The sequence below is a fragment of the Theropithecus gelada genome, chromosome 12 (assembly GCF_003255815.1).
Source record: "Theropithecus gelada isolate Dixy chromosome 12, Tgel_1.0, whole genome shotgun sequence".
Lineage (NCBI taxonomy): Eukaryota > Metazoa > Chordata > Mammalia > Primates > Cercopithecidae > Theropithecus > Theropithecus gelada.
Window position 1 is genome coordinate 55,541,529 of NC_037680.1, and position 20,038 is coordinate 55,561,566.

At 34.9% G+C, this 20,038-nt stretch overlaps 1 protein-coding gene across 2 annotated transcripts in view; it reads right to left on the bottom strand.

Moving 5' to 3' along the window:
• Positions 1-20,038, bottom strand: part of SESTD1 (SEC14 and spectrin domain containing 1) — a 149,908-nt gene that overhangs the window by 32,542 nt on the left and 97,328 nt on the right. For both annotated transcript variants that reach the window (XM_025405481.1, XM_025405482.1), the window contains 4 exons: positions 11,427-11,540; positions 9,420-9,517; positions 6,536-6,591; positions 3,725-3,936 (listed from right to left, as the gene is read on the bottom strand). In XM_025405481.1, the coding sequence (XP_025261266.1) occupies positions 3,725-3,936; positions 6,536-6,591; positions 9,420-9,517; positions 11,427-11,540 (480 nt within the window). The remainder of the gene's footprint in view (positions 1-3,724; positions 3,937-6,535; positions 6,592-9,419; positions 9,518-11,426; positions 11,541-20,038) is intronic.

Consider the following 20,038-nt stretch of genomic DNA (forward strand, 5'->3'; position numbering starts at 1 on the left):
TCCCATTTCCTTGCTCAGTGCCCTGCAAGAATTAACTTTCTCTGCTGTCTGTATAACTGGTCTGTTTACTGGGCAGCAGTCATAGGAACCTCATGGTCCTATGGCAATCCTAGCCATCCTTCTTCCTGCGACACAGGAAGAGCTCTCCCTCTTTCATTCTAAAGCAAATCCCTTCTATTGTGCTTTGATTCCACCTTGTTGGGAACTTGATAGTATTAATTATTCCTTCTCTCCTGTGTATTCAACCTCTCTCCGCAACACTTTCCAGCAATCTTTAAAGTTTTTCATATCATGAAAAGAAAGAACAACTATCCTTACCCCTCCTATAGGTTGAATTGTGTCCCTCCCCTCAAAAATACATTGGTTGAAGTACTGACCCCCAGTACCTCAGATTGTAACAATATTTATTAGGAGACAGAGTCTTTAAAGAGGTAATTAACCTAAAATAAGGTATTTAGGGTGGGCCCAATCCAGTATGACTGGTATCCTTATAAGGAGAGGAAATCTGGTCACAGACACATACAGAGAGAAGACAATGTGAAGACAGGGAGAAGGCCATCGTCAAGTCAAGGAGAGAGGCTGGAACAGAGCCTTCCTTCATGGCCCTCAAAGGAACCAATCCTACTGACCTCCTGATCTCGGAACTCGAAGAAAATAAATTTCTGTTGTTAAATCACTTAGTCTGTTTGCTATGGCAGCCCTCGCAATGCAATACAACCCCTCTTCCACCACTTATAGCCATTACTCTATTTCTCATCTTTCCTTCAGAGACAGACTTATCAACCACTTGTCATACTCATTGCTTCCTTCACCACACCTCCCTTTCATTCCTGAATTCACTCCACTGTTGCTCCTGGCCTTGCCACTCCATGCCCTGTGGTCACCAGTGACCTCAATCTTGTGCTTTTCTAACAGACATTTTAAGTCCTTTTATCTACCCTTTCAGCAGCATTTGACAGGTTTGTAACTCCTTCCCTGAAATGCTTTCTTCCCTTGGTTTCCATGACAAAGAACTCTTCACACTTTCTTATCTTTGGCCAGTCCTTCACTGCCTTCTTTTCAGGTGTATGCTCCTCTACCTTGCCATGAAATGTTAAGAGTTTTTCAAAGTTCAGTTTAACGCACTCTTCTTACCTCTCTCAACTTTCTCTTCAGGCAATTTTCATCCACATCAATGCTTTTAATTACCATTCACGCACAGATGACAAACAAATATACCCCAGCCCAGACTTCGAAGTTTGGACCTGTTCTGAACTACCCTTCTACATATTCTCTTAGAAGTCACAGTCACCTCAAACTTAACAAGTCTGAAACCAAACTCATGATTCTCCACACTATTTTGCACCCACAGTAATATCCAAATCTTGCCCAGTGTTCCCTAGGTGGGCAACACCATTATCTTGCAAGCTAAGACACCAAGTCTTACAAGTCAGAAATATGATTCGTCTCTAGTATCTTCTTACTCATCCTAATCCTATTCCCATCACTCTCCTTCTTGGCACTTGTCATAGCTACAATTTCACAGCTGTTTGTGTCATCATGTAAATATGTCCCAGGAAGCAACAATCCTAGTTTTACTCACCATCACATTGTTGAGCCTAGGACAATGTCATACTACTGTAGACATTCATTTTTTTAAATGGATGAACTAACAGGTGTTATTAAAAGAGGACTCATTATGTGTCAAACACTAAATATTTCATGAAAATTATCTTCTTTAGTTCTTGTAACAGTCCTAATAAGTAGGCATTATTGTTGCTGCTATTGTGGTTACTGTTGTTATCCTCTGCTTACTGAAGAGGAGACTATGACATAGAAACTAGGACTTTCTTTCTCCCCAAGGTCAAGCAGCTTGGAAGTGGTAGAAGAGGGTAGATTCAGATTATTTGGGTTCAGAATATGATTTTTGTACTGCTCTGCTACTCTATCTTAGTGGTTTTCAAAGATAATCTCAAGCTAATTGGCTAAAACTTACTTGCATTTAAAACAAACTCTTTAACTTATGAATGAAGTCCATGGAAAAAGCCATGTACAATTAACATACACTCAGAAATATCCAGTTTATATGTGGTTATCATGGAATACATTCTAAATCCTTTTGCCTGAAATTCAACATCTTCCATGATCCAACTCCTTCTTTCCTTTCAAATCTTTTTTCCCATGACATCCTGATGCTCTAATTTGAGAAGTCATGAACTAGATCAATTGTGCAGGCCAATTCTGGCCCACCACCTGTGTTTGTATAATAAATAAAAGTTTATTGGAGAATGGCCACACATGTTGGTTTACACAATGTCTATATCTGCTCTTGTACTATAATGGCAGAGTTAAGCAGCCACAGCTGCAAGAAAGACTGTATGGTCCACAAAGTCTAAATGTCTGGAATTTTACAGAAGTTTGCCAGTAACTACACTAGACCTCTAAAGTAGAGTCTAGTTAAAAAGAAATACATAAAATAACTACCACTAATTGAGAGCTGGGTTCTTTCCAAACACTAGCCTTTCAAAGGGAGTATTATCATTCCTGTTTCAATTAAGCAAAGAAGGCAGACAGGGAAAAAAAGAGAGGAAAAGAGGAAAGAAAGAAAACCGAACAAGCGAGGCTCAGGTAGGTGAAGTATAGTGAATGGTCACACAGCTAAGCAGAGGAACTGGGATTGGGATCACACTCAATGACTCAAAAAGGTCATCCACTTCCTACTGTGCCTACTGCTTCCTTTTTCCTCAACAGAACTTAGGATTCTACACTGCTATGATTTACTCATGCTACTCTTTATCCTCCCCCAAATGCCAATTGTTTCAAAACCTATCACTGCCTGGTGAAATCAGATACATTCTGGGAGGACAATCTCAAATGCTACTTCCCCCACTAAGTCTTCCCAGATTACCTGCAGCTGAGAAATAATCCTTCCTATAAGTGTCTATAACCCCTCAGTCATGTCCTGTGACTCTTAACACTTTCTCGCCTTAAACTTATTGATAGTAAAAACAAGTTTACCTTTATATACTGTAAAAACTCTACCACAATGCCTTCCACAAAAGAAACACTTAATAAATGTTTATCTAATGAGTGAATGAACCTAGATTTAAAAATTAAGATGTTTCCAGTTTGTATTTTTAAATAAAATATTTGAAGATTTATTTTCTTATTCAACATAAAAATCCAGAGTGTAATATAAATAATAGAAATGTATTCCTTTAGTATTTTTAGTATTTTAGCCTACTTTTCTCATAAAAATAAATTTTAAAAGAAATTAAAATTCCTAACAACTAAATGCATTTAATGTTTTCTATCAGTATTATAAAAAAATTTAATATTAGAATCATTTGCATTACATGGGTTATTTTGCTAGGACAGAAATACTCTTCATAATGCCTAAGTTAACCAAAAAACTAAGTTATTAGAAATTAAGAATAAACCAAATATCAATAATGAAATGTTATTTTTTGCAAGAATACACTGAGACCACTGATGATGTTTCCAAGAATCAGTTATTTTTGAAGTTCATTGTTACACTAAGCTCAATGCTCAATGTCATCACTGTAGAAATAATATAACTTTTAATTCAAATACTGTTTGTAAAACAATACCTAATTCAAAAGTTTCAGAATCCAGTTTGATATGTTCTAAGGTTTTCTATATAGTACATATAAGACTTAATAGTCACATAGTCGAAATTATAAGGAATTAAAAAGAGTTAATATTATTCAAATCAGACACCTACCTGCATCACCTTCTGTTGAATCTCTTCTAACTGTGTGCGCTTGCTACGTTGCCTACAAACTTCCTGGTAGCGGGTATATTGCTCTCGGAGTGAATCTAATAATTTCATAACCTGTGGCTGTGCGAGCAGTTCATCATCCATTGGAGACCATGAAACCCCTCCATCTGAGCCATTAAATCGACGTTGCTGTAATTCGGATAATAATTCATGCCCTTTACAAATAAAAGATACTTGAAATTAATATCTGTAAAGAAATGCAATTCTCACTTCTCAATATTCTCAATTCTAGTCCCTTGTTTTTAAAACCTATCTGTCTACCTACATATCTATCAGGTTATAAATGCAATTTAAAAATGTATGTATCACAGTAAATAGGAAAACTGCACATATTAATATGTATATGTGTGTATGTGTGTGTACATATATACTATGTAAACTAGTATATTAAAATGCTATATCATATATCATAAATATATACACCATAGAAATACTATACTACATATTAAATATGGCACATATACGGTTTATATTTTTTTTTCTATCAATCACATTTTTGTTATTGGTGAATTAATTACTCAGGATACTGTGCCAAACAATCCTATTTACCTGTAGAGCAAAATTATACTGTGGGATTTCTGTCTGATGGTACTAATCCAAGTTGTATGTTGTAGGGTTTCAGTTATTAATCCATATTCTCAATTACAGCATTTTAAAAAAAAGGTGATAGTATAACGAATGATTAAAAGAAGAAAGTTTTTATTACAAGTACAAAATAATATTTATATAATCTCTATTTATAAGAATCTTCACAACATATTAACAGTGAATAATAACGGGCCGTACTAGTGTTAGAACTGCAGTGAATGTGACTCAATTACAGAAAACTCATGTAGAAAATCCACTCGTACATGAGGAACTACAATTGCAAAATGTGCAACAATTAAAGCTGTAAGTATTAAATAATTTTAAAAGTAAATAAGGTAAAAATTGTTTTTGTGACTAATATTTAGGCATCAAAACAACACACATATTTAAATTCTCTTCCTTATTTAGAATAATATCCTAAATTTAAATGGCTATCAATATACAGCAACTGAACTTTTATTATGGTTTGGAGGTATTTCTAATTTCTAAAAGTACCTATGATTGTTCTACACTTCTTCGTTTTATATTCTCGTTGAATCCTTAGTTTAAAAGTTAACAGCATATAAAATAGGACCTAGTAGCATATAAAATTAAATTTAAAACAGAAATTGTAAAAGCTTAATTCAATGAATTAAAATAAAAAGTTTCAAGCTGTTAAACATATGTATGGAATTAAGTTTTAAATCTATAGCAGTATTTTACTGACAGTACCTTCTAAACATATAATAATTCAGAGATTACAAGTATTTCTTTGTTCTCTAACAAAATAAGCTGTATATCATACTGGAAGAACTTAGGACACCTGAATCAACACAACAAATACATTCAGAATTTACTTCTTTATTATTTATTACATTTTATAATTGGAAAAGTAACTGTTCTAAAGATTTGCGCAGTCGTTTTATATACATTCATAAAAGCTATGCATATCAGAATACATTTAATTTTTTCTACTTTGACAACTGTCACCCTTAATATTTTCCTTGTGGATATCATTTTCCTTGTGGATATCACGACACTATGTTGTCATGATAGTGTCATGATCTCAAAGAGCATGCTTTGAAATCAAACTGCCTAGGTCCAAGTCTCAGCTTCAGCATTTACTAGCTGTGTAACCTATATAAGTCACTTAACCTTTTTATGCTTCAGCTTTCCCGTCTTAAAATTGGGATGACAATAGTATCTATTTCACAGGACCGAAATGAATTAACATATGTAAAGTGCTCAGAGGTGGCACACCGTAGGATTAGAGTTATGAGCTATTATTAAAAAAAGATTAGAAATAAAATTGAGGTATTTCAATTGGAAAAAATTACAGTTTGGTTCTTCTAGAGTTTGTGAAACTGCTACCAGAGATATTTGGGTTGGAACATACATATCAGGCAGCACTATGTGCAAGGCTTTGCAAGGTGATCAGTGTTTTTACATCGAAGATTATAAAACAGTAGAGCTTTGGCTTTGGATTTAGCTATGGAGAGAGTTTAATAGTTACTTGATCTTCAGCAAGTTATTTTCTATCGCTAAACCTTGGCTTCCTTCAGTACAAAACAGATAAAATAACACTAATTATCTCAAAGGCTTGTTAGAAGAATGAAAAAGAAAAATACATAAATACAATGTCTGCCACATAAGGAGTGTTCAATAATTCTTAGGGCAACCCAGTGAAATAAAAATTTTTATCTTCATTTTATTGATAATAAAATAAATCCAAATTTTTAAGGGAGAGATAATTATTACTAATTTTTAAAAATATTATAAAGCTGGGGTTCCTCCTACCCCCACCCTGGGCCACACAGCAGGAGATGAACGGCAGGCCAGCAAGCATTACTACCTGAGCTCTGCCACCTGTCAGAGCAGTGGCGGCCTCAGACTGTCACAGGAGCACAAACCCTATTGTCAACTATGCGTGCGAGGGATCCAGGTTGCATGCTCCTTATAAGAATCTAATGTCCAATGATCTAACGTGGAACAGTTTTATCCTGAAACCATCCCTCACCCAGTCCACAGAAAAACTGTCTTCCACAAAACCAGTCCCTGGTCCTGAAAAATTTCCCCTTGAGTTCCTTCCACATGTACCACATTCATGCTGAACTCATGTTTATTTAATGAACCAATCAATCCAATTGGTTTACTGGATTATTATCACAAATATTTTTAAAATCTTACCTGTTTGAAGAACCGTCTCAGGATCAACCGATGGAAGAAAGTTTAAATCCACAGACCTGGAAAACACCAAAGGAGTAATTTTCAAAGGACATAGTTCTATCAATGTAACTTTAAAAATTCCTTTATATATAAAAAATCAAAACAGGGGCACAAAAGTATGAAACTCTGAAGCATACCATTCTACCATGCTAACTTATCTCAAGCATAAGGAAGCCCATTAGGGAAAAGTAAATACTAGTAGCCAGAGAAATACCAACATAATAAATCATAAAATAACTACTTGGAAAAATACAGTTTACTGTTTTTAGTCATAATATTATTTCAAATATATCAAAGAAGTCCATTTAGTATTTATCCAATGAATATTTGTTTCAAAATGAAGTTTGTCATATAGTAACCCAGAAATTTAACATTAAAAAAATGCATGCAGCCATCCTCCAGTCAAAACTTTATTTACCTACAGCAATCTTTGATAGCTGCAAATATTCTGTCTTATATTCCAGAGGGGTGTGGGGGTGGGTGGGTGTGTGTGTGTGTGTGTGTGTCCATCCTAGCAGTTGTACTCTCTTCCCTAATCATACTTCTTGTGCAGCTGGACATCTGCCTTTATTTTCCTAAACACATACAGGAAAGAAAAGATGAAGGAAAGAAAGGGGACAAGGACCTTGCTGCTGTAACTGACCGGTCTTGTGCTAGATTTTTTGCTTTTTGTCAATTGATCTAGGTCCTCAGATGCTTTCTGAGGATTGACATAAAGAATGTTGGAAAAAAAAAAAAAAGACGGTTGATTAAAATTTGCAAGAGGAGGGACTCTATTATCTGGGATCTGGGGTTTAAAGGAAACTAAGCAATAACACGTGAGTTCCTTGTACAAGGAACTGGCAAATACAAGGTTTTGATATTTCATGTAGTCATGCAAACCAGCACTTTCCAAAGTGTTTCCCAAAACACTGAAAAAGTTTTTTTTTTGAGACGAGTCTCGCTCTGTCACCCAGGCTGGGGTGCAATAGCGTGATCTCGGCTCACTACAATCTCTGCTTCCCGGGTTCAAGGGATTCTCCTGCCTCAGTCTCCTGAGTAGCTGGGACTACAGGCGTGCGCCACCATGCCCGGCTAATTTTTGTATTTTTAGTAGAGGCAAGGTTTCACCTTGTTGGCTAGGATGGTCTCTATCTTCTGATCTCGTGATCCACCCACCTTGGCCTCCCAAAGTGCTGGGATTACAGGCGTGAGCCACTGCACCCGGCCTGAACAAGATATGTTTTAAGGAAGCAATTAAACAGGTTTCTTTGCTGCACTGCTTCTTTAGAACCTGTAATCTGCAATATTCACAGTCATTCTCAAAGAGGGAAATATAGTCAACAGCATTAAACTCTTTGACCATGGACTCATTTTCTATAGGCACCAACATGGGATGTCTTTCCCAAGGAATATAACGAAGAAACATCAAACTTACTCTGATGGACTATTCAGAAAGCAAAGAAGTCCAGCTAATTTTCATCAAGTAACTCATGATATTTTCAATTCCTAAACCACAGCATATATGTGTGTGTGATATCTACAGACACACAATCACATATTTATATACACAGACAAAATTTCATAATTTTACATTTTTATATGGCATCTATAGGACAGAAACATTCCTAACTGCTTGTGGTGACTTTAATCAGATTTACATTCAAACCATTTGTTTTCACATTTTGACTTTGTTTTAATCAAGATTTTGTTAAAACTAAGATCTTACACTCAAAAACTTGATATGTGACTGTATTTGGATTCATGGAATAACAACAAGCATTTTATTAAGGTTCCACTGTATCTTCAAGGTCAGATTCAAAGGAGACAGGATGATAGGGAAGACAAGGATTCTTTCACATTTCCTAATGAAAAATTACTGTTCTAGTGACCAGTAATAATCAAGAGACCTGAATAGTTAATTTGCTTGCTAAAGTGTTTTTTATCTGAGGAGGGGGACTTGGCTTACCAACAGAAATGTGAAAGCTGACAAGGCTATAAATCAAGGAAAATCTGTTAACATGATAAATCTAGGTAGTTACATTCAGATAACACAACTCAACTATTACTTCATCGCATGTCATAAAACACTAAATTCTCCAAGTTGAATTCACGAATATCACGTATTTTACAACAACAGAAAAAGTTTTATAAGCTAGACATTTTAGTGCTAATGTATTCAAATAAGGGTTATAATAATTGTATTTCAAACTGCAACTTTTTTCATATTCTTAGCCAGGAAAGAAGATAACTCTAAAAAGGCAGAAAATTGTTTCTTTTGAAAATATGTTCTTGAAACACTTTACATAGTGTCAGAAAAAAGTAAATACATTACTATTAATTTAAAAATGGACCAAGCGCGGTGGCTCACGCCTGTAATCCCAGCACTTTGGGAGGCCGAGGCAGGCAGATCAAGAGGTCAGGAGACCAAGACCATCCTGGCTAACATGGTGAAACCCCATCTCTACTAAAAATACAAAAAATTAGCCAGGTGAGGTGGCAGGCGCCTGTAGTCCCAGCTACTCGGGAGGCTGAGGCAGGAGAACCCATGAACCCAGGCATGAACCCAGGAGGCGGAGTTGCAGTGAGCCGAGATCGTGCCACTGTACTCCAGCCTGGGCAACAGTGAGACCCCGTCTCAAAAAAAAAAAAAACAAAAAAAAACAAGGCTTTTGTGAAGAAACTTTGATTTAAACCAATACGTTTTACACGTAAAGCAAATTCTCATGAATATTGTATATCAATTTTGATAGAATGAAGACTTTTTTTACTGTAGATTTTTTAGCCTGTATTAACAATAGAGCTATCTTTTATCAGATCAATTACAGTTTTGAAAGGATATAATGGCACGCCACTAGCCACCTACCTTTCTTTCTCTTGCTGATTTCCTTTATCACTTCCATTGTTAATCAAAGCAAGTTCATCTAATAATGATGTAGATTCCTTCGTAAACTTCTCAAAAACCTACAATATGAGTTTTATTAACATACTAAGAACAGTCTTAAAAATTAATATGTAATAAGGATCATCTGTTAAGAGCAATAGAATTGGCCAGCTAGGATTTGTTTTCCTTCCCTGGCAGTCAGTGCAATTCTACCACCAGAGCACAACAATGTACACAAGAGAAGACAAAACTGTTTCCTAAAGCAATGAATAGTTTCATGGATAAATAATTTTTAAAATTTAAATACATCAATAAATTATCTTCATTCTCCATTCAGATAAGTGTTTCTTTGAGAAACATTTGCATCGATAACAGTTCTAATTACATACATGTAATTTAGAACATGCTAAGTCTCTAATAACAGTTACAGAACATTTCTTTATGTTATTCTATCACCAACACGTTGGTTTCATATAATAGTTGTTACATACATGCATATAGCATTTAAAATTAGTTATAATTTTAATGATTTCTTCAAATATTTCTGAAAAGGAATTTGCGCAAGTCTGTTTAAACGTACGTAATAAAGTGGACAATCACTTGACTGACAGCACTTTTAAAATATGGTAGAAATAGGCTGGGTACAGCAGCTCATGCCTGTAATCCCAGCATTTTGGGAGGCTGAGGTAGAGGGGTTGCTTGAGCCCAGGAGTTCATGACCAGCCGGGGCAACAAGGAGACTCCATCTCTACAAAAAATAAAACCTTCGTCAGGCATGGTGGCATGCACTTGCAGTACCAACTACTTGAGAGGCTGAGTTGGAAGCACTGCTTGAGCCCAGGAGTTAAAGGCTGCAGTGTGTGGTGATCATGCCACTGCATTTCAGCCTGGGGCAAGACCCTGTCTCTAAATAAATAAACTGGGTGGATACAGAATTAGTTAACCATTCAGAGATAACCAAAAGTTCACTATTCTCCAAAAAAATTATCATTTAATCTAAAATGAGTTAATCTGACGTTTTTTCTTTCAGTAGTTGAATTTAAAAAACCATCAAATTACACAGAGTAGCAGATTTCAGAAGTCTAGATTGCCGAAGATGATAAATTTTCACAAATGAAAATGTTTAATATGTCAAACTGCTCTTCAAGTTGATAATTCAAATTAATGTTTAAATATTCTCTGAAAATGGTAAAGCAACTAGATCACCTCAAGAAATTATGCTGCTGTTCGCTGGGAGCACTGGCTCACACCTGTAATCCCAGCACTCTGGGAGGCCAAGGCAGGTGGATCACGAGGTCAAGAGTTTGAGATCAGCCTGAACAACATGGTGAAACCCCGTCTCTACTAAAAATACAAAAATTAGCTGGGCGTGGTGGCGCGTGCCTGTGATCCCAGCTACTCAGGAGGCCAAGGCAGGAGAACTGCTTGAATCCCGGAGGCAGAGGTTGCAGTGAGCCAAGATTGCGCCACGGCACTCCAGCCTGGGCAACAGAGCAAGACTCTGTCTCAAAAAAAATAAAATAAAATAAAATAAAAGAGAAATTATGCTACTGTTATTCTACTTTAAAAATTTACAACTTTTACTAATGCTATCAATGACAGAACAGTAATAGCTAATACTTATATAGTGCTACTATATCATATCTGGTGCTATTCTAAATGCTTTATATGTATATTCACTTCATTTTACCCATAATCACACAAAGGTAGGTACTCTTATTATCACCATATTACAGATGTGGAAATCAAGCCAAGGCAAGATTAAATACATTGTTGAAGGCCATACACCTAGCAACTAGAATCAGAATTCTAATCAAGTAAGTCCAACTGCACAGTATTTGTCTATTATGTTATAATGTAGTATGCACATAATTCTCCATTTTTGTAAAAAGAAAAATAATCTATATTTTAATAGAATAAAATTATAAAGTTGTCAAAATATATCTTATTTCTATGCAATAACATTTTATCTCATTGTAATATACCAACCAGCCTCTTATTTAACCAGTCCATGTGATCATAGGTGAGACTCCCACCAAAATCTTCTGTTAATTGGCATGGTTCAATATAACGAGTCAATTTATTGGCAGACACTAAAATAACCTACAAAAAGGTTAAAAGAAAAGAAAAATTTAGTAACCCCCTATTAAAGTCCATGAAAGTAACCGGGAGGTAAAATTAGGTTAAAATATGCAATGCTGTTTCCAACATGATGACACATTATCATTTACTTAATACAATATTTAAAACCAATTCAATAAGTTATAGATACCTGATAAAAAATTCACCAAAAACTTTTTCTAATACCACATTTTAAAAAACAACAGGTACCAGCAGTTCAGATGAAATATTTTCAAAAATATTTTATTAATGTTTCTTTGTAACAAAAATCAATTCCTTAATGCAATGAAGTAATAAAAAATTTTCACATCACCTTAAAATTAGCTAAGGACACTAAAATGATAAGCTCTATGAAGAGTAAATCCGGCGATCAAAAAATTACCCATTTTAAAGTTTTTCTAATGTTCCTTTGATTACATATGAACAAAACAAGTCCTCCAGTTGTAGAGTATAACCCACGATAATGTATGCCAATATTTAATTTTTAGTAAAAATTAGGAGATCAGAGTATTTACAAACTTGAAAAGTACATTTTAAAATGCTAATCTTTTAACTCTAAACTTAAAAAGATTTCAAATACAAATTAAGTAAGTACCTAAGAGACCACTGCAGAACTAAATAAAACTTCAGTGAAGATACACATGAATATAAAAGAAAATGCATCTATGGAAGATATTCAAACAGTAGTGTTAATACTAAATGATATATGGAAATGTGAATTTACCAAAAATGACTTGATAAGAAAAATAATGTGTCTGGCTGGAAAGAGCATCATTCCCACTCTCACAATAACAAAAGCCAGACGATCAGCAAAATTATAACTTTTTTTGGAATTCCTAAGAAAGCTGAGGTTACAGGGAAACCTGTAACTAGTTTGAAGTTGAAGAGAAGGTAGGCATCACAGAGAGAAAGGTGAAAGGGGCTACTACAGAGCACATGTGCGAAAGTTTTGGAACTCTTCTGTATCTTGATTATGGCAAAAATTATGTGACTATATGAGCTTGTCAAATCTCATAAAACTATATGCTAAGGCATGAATTTTACTTCGCATAAATTATACCTCATAAAACTGACTTTTAAAAAATATAAAAAACAACTTGAGGACTTGTGGAAGAACTCAGAAAGAGACAAATGAAACATTCAGAAACAGACACAATATGTAAAACAAGGTACATCCATACTGTATATGAAGTTATAAACAATAAATAAGGAGAAATCACCAAGACTGCTTTGCCGAAAGAGGGGAAATTTCATCCTCAGGAAGATACCAAAAACACTGCATGAAAAATTCATAGAACTATGAACTCTATCAAATTTGAGTGCACAACAAATTGCTATTGATAACAATACATTAAATGGAAATTAATCGTCTTAAACATTTATATGAGGAAACACAGCCTAGTGAATGAGCTAAGTGACTCATCTAAGAAGTGAGGAGAGGAAAAAGACAGAATAAGTCCAAAGAAAATAGAAGAAAGGAGGTGAAAAATCAGAAGTAAATATAAATTAAGAGCTTACAGGGGCTCAAAAAAGCCAAAATTTACTTCTTGAAAAGACTAATAAAATCAACAAACTTCTGATAGGATGAAGCAAGAAAAACAAAGTACAAATAAATAATGGTAACAACGTAAAGGAGAATACAATTTCATTGATAGCAATGGTTTAAAAGACATTAAGGATACAGGATAATTTTGTGCCAATACCTATAAACTTAGAAGAATAGACACATTCCTATTAAAAAGTGTAACTTATCAAAACTGACATAAGAAAACAGAATACCTACAACCAATGAGGTGAATCATTAGATTCTTTATGTTTTCAGTAATCGTGCTGTTAGTGATAGTTTTAGTACTGCCATTCTGCAATCACCTGATGAGGAACAAAGCCAATGAGTGACATGGGATATTATAATTCTGCCATCCCCAACAACCTTAAGAAAATGGGATTTTTGGCAAGGGAGGAAGGAAGATGTGGGAGAGAAAAAGCATCCTTATGGTGCTCATTTTAAATTGGAATTATCAGTTTAAACTCCACAATGTATTTCATTTTAAATGAACACACACACTCACTCTCTCTCTCAACACATTTATATGTATATGTATTTTCTAGTTGTGTCCAATGGAAGGTTTAGAAATAATGACCAATTTTGTCAAAATGTATACTCCTAGTATCCAGACTATGATCTCTGAGTACCACTTCTCAAAAAGAATCAGGTTTTACTAAAATAGCATTAGTCAAAAACATTTTTTTTAAATAAAATAAAATAAAATAAAATAAAAGGAATCAGGGCTCCTTGGAGAAATGGAGAAATACACATGATGAGTAAGCTTGGAACACCTTACCAGACATCAAAAAAGCTATCAAAGACTACTGTGGTTGTGACGAAAGGATGTGAAAAGGCTTCTACTGACCAAAGATGTGACAAGTTACACATCAATAAGAATGATAAATGCCATGAATTGAAACATTAAATATGCTTAAATCAATGAGTGCATACTGATACAAAAGAAATAATAACCACTGGACTAAGCTAGAGAACACACTATAATGAAAACCAGACTGGGCATGGTGGCTCATGCCTGTAATCTCAGCACTTTGGGAGATCGAGGCAAGAGGACTGCTTGAAACCAGGAGTTTAAGACCAGCCTGGGCAATGTAAGAAAATCCAATCTCTACAAAAATAAAAAATAAAAAAGTGTACTTGTAGTCCCAGCTACTTGGAAAGCTGAAGCAGAAGAATCACTTGTTTCCAGCAGTTAGGCTGCAGGGACCTATTATTGCACCACTGCACTCCAGCCTGGGGGACAGAGAACTCCACAAAGAAAAGAATGGAAGAAAAGAATGGAAGGAAAGGAAGGGAAGGGAGGGAAGGGAAAGAAGAAAGGGAAGGAAGAAAGGAAGGAAGGAAGAAAGGAAGAAAGGAAGAAAGGAAGAAAGGAAGGAAGGGAGGAAGGGAGGGAGGGAGGGAGGGAGGGAGGGAGACAGACCAGCAAATAAATAAGCATTTATTTCGCCTTTCATATATAAAGTGTATTAGGAAACCAGCAAATAAAGAGAAACAAGCATTTATTTCACTTTTCATATACAAACTGTATTACTGGATAGACAAATAATAAGTTTCTCATTATAAAACGATTACAGCTAGTAAATGAAGAAGGAATAATAGAACTAGATCATCATTTTATAATTTTTAATGAAGTAAGAGATCTAGACACTGAACATCAATGGCTACTAACATCACAAAAAGACAACTATTACAAATCTCATGATCAAGGAACACATCACCACCTGTGACGAGCCTTGGAAAAAGAAAATCAACTCTAAATCTAATCACTGTCTAAATCCAACTATCAATTTATAAAAATACATGTAAATTATACCACAGGGATACTTGCAGAAATAGGCAGACTACTGGAAACTCTATAGGGCAAACAATCTGGTCTCTTAAAAAAAAATGTGTAAGACAAAGAGAAGCTAAAGATTAAAAAGCTGCATTTAATAAACATATACAGAATCCCACAACCAATAATAAGAGAATTACACGTTCTTTTCAAGCAAGTTATGAAATATTTTAAAACTTGACTATATGTTAGTGCATAAGAAAGCCTCAGTAAATTTCAAAGGAATACGTATTACGATCACAATAAAATTAAGCTAGAAATCAATAATCAATCATATCAGCAATCCGTATTACTGATTTCTAATTCAATGCAGGCTCCGCCTCCCAGGTTCAAACGATTCTCCTTTCTCAACCTCCCAAGTAGCTGGGACTACAGGTGCATGCCACCATGGTTGGTTCATTTTTTTTGTACTTTTAGTAGAGACGGGGTTTTCCCACGTTGGCCAGGCTGGTCTCACATTCCTGACCTCAAGTGATCCACCCACCCCGGCCTCCTAAAGTGCTAGGATTACAGGTGTGAGCCACCACACCCAGCCCACAACTCTTTTTTTTGGGATCCACAGAGATGCTTTCATACTAGGGAAATTAAACACAATCAGATCCCCGAAAAGAACTTTTCCTTTCTCCAAAAATGTCAAGCAATATATTAACAAGATATATAACTATATATACTAAAAATGAAACCAAGTAATATATATTTATTCTATGAGGAAATAAATTACTTGCTAAATTGAGCATGAATTCACATCTGAAAATATAAAATCCCAGAGCACTCTCTCCTGAAAATGCAGGCCAGACATGGTGGCTCATGCTTCTAATCCCAACAATTTGGGCAGCCAAGGTAAAAGGATTGCTTGAGCCCAGGATTTCAAGACTGCAGCGAGCTATGATCGTGCCACTGCACTCAAGTCTGGGCAACAGAAGGAGATTCTGTCTCAAAAAAAATACAAAACATAAGGATGGTCTTTTTGCTCCTCAATTGCATCTTATTTAACATAATATTCTATTTAAATACTGACGAAAATCTCTCTTTTGAAAAATCCCACTATCATGTCCCTTATTTATTTTTAATTTTCCATAGGTTACTGGGATACAGTTAGTGTTTGGTTACATGAGTAAGTTCTTTAGTGGTGATTTGTGAGATTTTGGTGCACCCATCACCCAAGCAGTATACATTGCACCCTATTTATAGTCTTTTATCCCTTGCTCCCTTCCAACCCTTTCCCCCCAAGTCCCCAAAATCTATTTTATCATTCTTATGCCTTTGTGTCCTCATAGGTTAGCTCCCACATATCAGTGAGAACACACGATGTTTGGTTTTCCATTCCTGAGTTGCTTATCTTAGAATAATAGTCTCCAATCTCATGCAGGTCGCTGTGAATGCTGTTGATTTATTCCTTTATATGGCTGAGTAGTATTCCATCAGATAGACAGATAGATAGATGTAGATATATATACAACATATGATATATATATTAATATAATGATATATATATAATATAATAAAGACGACACAAACGAATGGAAACATCTCATTCTCATGGATGAGTAGAATCAATATTGTGAACATGCCCATACTGCCAAAAGCAATCTACAAATTCAACACAACCACCATCAAAATACCACCATCATTCTTCACAGAATTAGAAAACACAATTCTAAAATTCATATGGAACCAAAAAAGAGCCCGTATAGCCAAACCAAGACTAAGCAAAAGGAACAAACCTGGAGGCATCACACAACCTGATTTCAAACCATACTATAAGGCCATAGTAACAGTGTCATTGTTTCTTTGTTTTCATATTCAGAATCATAGGATGATTTCATATTTAAAATCATAGGATGGTAAATCACAGGATGACTTATTTCTGGGTTCTCTATTCTGTTCCATTGGTCTATGTGACTATTTTTTACCATACCAATACAGAACCCAGAAATAAATCCAAATGCTTACAGCTAGATGTTCCTTATATTAAACTTAATTTTTAATAATGTGTTATTGATTCACTTAACAATCATTACTTACTGGAGTTAAACTTATTTATCAGAAGACGTGTGTTTTAGTGTTGGGAATGTGAAGATGAATAAGATATGCTTCTGGCAAATAAATTAGCTTTTCATTTGTTTCTTTGCAATATTTCTCTGCAATATTCCCGAGACAGTTGTGTAAGGCACAAAATGTAGAATAAAGTTTTCTGCTTTGTTCTAAAGCCTTTGTTGAAAATACCCTAAATGTTGTTGCTGCTTTCGTCATAACAGCATAGAGGGCCAAAGGCTTTACTAGAATACTCCAAATGATTTCCCAACCCTTTTACCAGGAAAAAACACCATTATTTTACAAATGAAAACATACAAAACTAGAAGCCATTCATTCCAGGTTTGTGCCCTAGTTCTGCCACAAATTCACTAACTTATGTAGAAGACAACCTAAAAGAATTCACCACTCCAAGCTTATTCCCCAATCTTTCGAAGAAGCCATCTTCATTAAATTATTGATGATGTTTCTTTAAGCTCTAAAAGGACATAATTCTAATGAGTTGATATCTGATACATTTAATTTGGGCCATTCTCTCTAATATATTACCTGTCTTGTCCAATGAAGAGCACTTGTCACTTTTCTACCCACACTGGTTAGCCTTACCATATGTATTCCTTTCTACTTTTACAGTTCCTAAATGCACCAAAATCACTGATAAACATGTTTCGAGTTTAGTGAGCCATAGGGAAATTTTCCAGTTAACAGCTACATATAACAGAAGTTTATTCCATCTGAATAATTCTCTTAAAAGCTTTTTCCTAAAATGAACTTAAATGTCAACAGTACAGATTCGCCTTTTATGACATAACATATATTTAAGAGTATATTATCTTTTAATCAAAATAATTTTTTAAAAAATTCACCAAGATTACTGCTATTCTGTTTTTACCTATGCAAAATAGTTTTAAATAAGGGAAGAACACAATTATGGAGAGCTACAGAAAACTCATTTTCTCCATTATTATAAAACATTTTATACAATCCATATTCTTATAAAATTCACTGGTGGCTATTAAAAGTTAAAACAGTAGCCCTGCCATGTAGACATACAGAATTTTATCAACACCAAAGGTATCTCGAAGTTAAATGTATGTGGGGGAAAAGCAACAGTTTGAACAATCAGCAGACTCACAATCACAATAATTTCCAATCAACAACTTACAGAACTATCTACAGTGATGAAACATCTCAGTTTCCACTGCAATAATCTCATTTTTGTTTAAGAGGGTGAAGGTGAGGAGAAAGGGCAGAGTAGGCTGGCTAAAGAGCAATAAATGTTTCCATTTTACTAGAAACATTATTTTAGAAAAAGAATGAAGGGAAAAGACATTTAAGAGTGTGCAATAGTAGGAAACATCTTATTCTATACATATGCTTTTCACCTAACAATCACCTTTATAAAGTGGGTCAGGATCAGCATGTGTAAGAGGAAAGAGAATCCCTTCTTCCAATGCACTGCAAAAATACACTCTGTTTACAAAGGTGAAAAACTGTCCACCTGCCTTTGGAAAATTACACCACTTACCAGGATACAACATATAAATTACAGACAACTGCTTCCCAGAGGACAAACCAAGTTTGAATAAACAGACAATTCAACTCCACTCCAATGATGGCAAACATCACAGAAGGGTGTGATTTCACCACTGTGAATTTGCTTGAAAAGAGCAAATTCAAACGTGCAAGCAAAAGTAAGAAACCATTTGCAGGGTGGGATTTAGGCCTGAAGTAGAACTGGAATGTTGAAAAAGGAAGACTGTGTAGAGATTTCTAGATGTTTTAAAAGCAAAAACTCAACATGAAGAAAACAGAAAAAACTGACACATTTCAGGGTAATGCAACAAAACAAAATTAGGAATCCCAGACTAGGTGATTTTCTATAAATTGTTTCATTACAGCTTTTAAAATTACAAAATACTGGTAGGGCTTCCTATATTCCTTTCTGTTACAGCTCTTGAAGAGACCACTAAACTTTCACAGATGGCAAACCTATATGAAAGTTTAAATATAAAGCAATGCAAATCAAAGGATCAGTTTTATCTTATGGGAAATGTTTTATTACCTGGCAAAGAAGAAAAAAACAAAGACAGAAACATAATGAAAATAAATTTTTTTTTTTTTTTGGTAAGAGAGTTTTGCTCTTGTCACCCAGGCTGGAGTGCAATAGCACGATCTTAGCTCACTGCAACCTCTGCCTCCCAGGTTCAAGCAATTATCTTCCTCAGCCTCCCGAGCAGCTGGGATTACAGGTGCCCACCATCACGCCTGGCTAGTTTTTGTAATTTTTTAGTAGAGATGAGGTTTCACCATTTTGGCCAGGTTGGTCTTGAACTCCTGACCTCAGGTGATCCACCTGCCTCAGCTTCCCCAAGTTCTGGGATTACAGGCGTGAGCCACTGTGCCCAGCCCATAATCAAATTTTTTTAAAGTCTAGCCTCAGAGAGCAATCATCAACTAAAAATAAGAAAAAAATTAGAAAAGATTCCCCCTCAAAATCATATTGAGATCACATATTATGTATAATTCATTTTATCCTATGATTCTAAATATGAAAATGAAGAAACAATGACACAATTGCTGAAAATTCTAAAGAAACATTTTCCAAAGCTATAAAAAAAGCTTTGAAAATCTTTAGGGAAGTGATTAATGAATAAGAAATAACATTGTGAATTAGAGCACAAATACTGAAAAGTACAAAATGGCACAAATATATATAGATTATATTAATTTAAAAATTATATGGTTAATTCTTTATTATCTTCTGCAAAACATTCTTTCAAATATTTATTGACATTGTCACCTGTTTTAATTAAGTGACCAATTGATAGAAACATCATATTCTAACTTAAAGACAAACCTTCTTTAAAAATAAAAAATTCATTGCCCATGGAGAAGATGGAACCACAAACTCAACATTTTCATTTCTCAGAAAAATATTTAAAAGAGTAAATTTTCCAAAAGTATCCAGCATTTCTTTAGACTAGCCTATATTGTGACTCTCTAAATCACTATTTCCTGGTTATGAAAATTTCATACACTCTC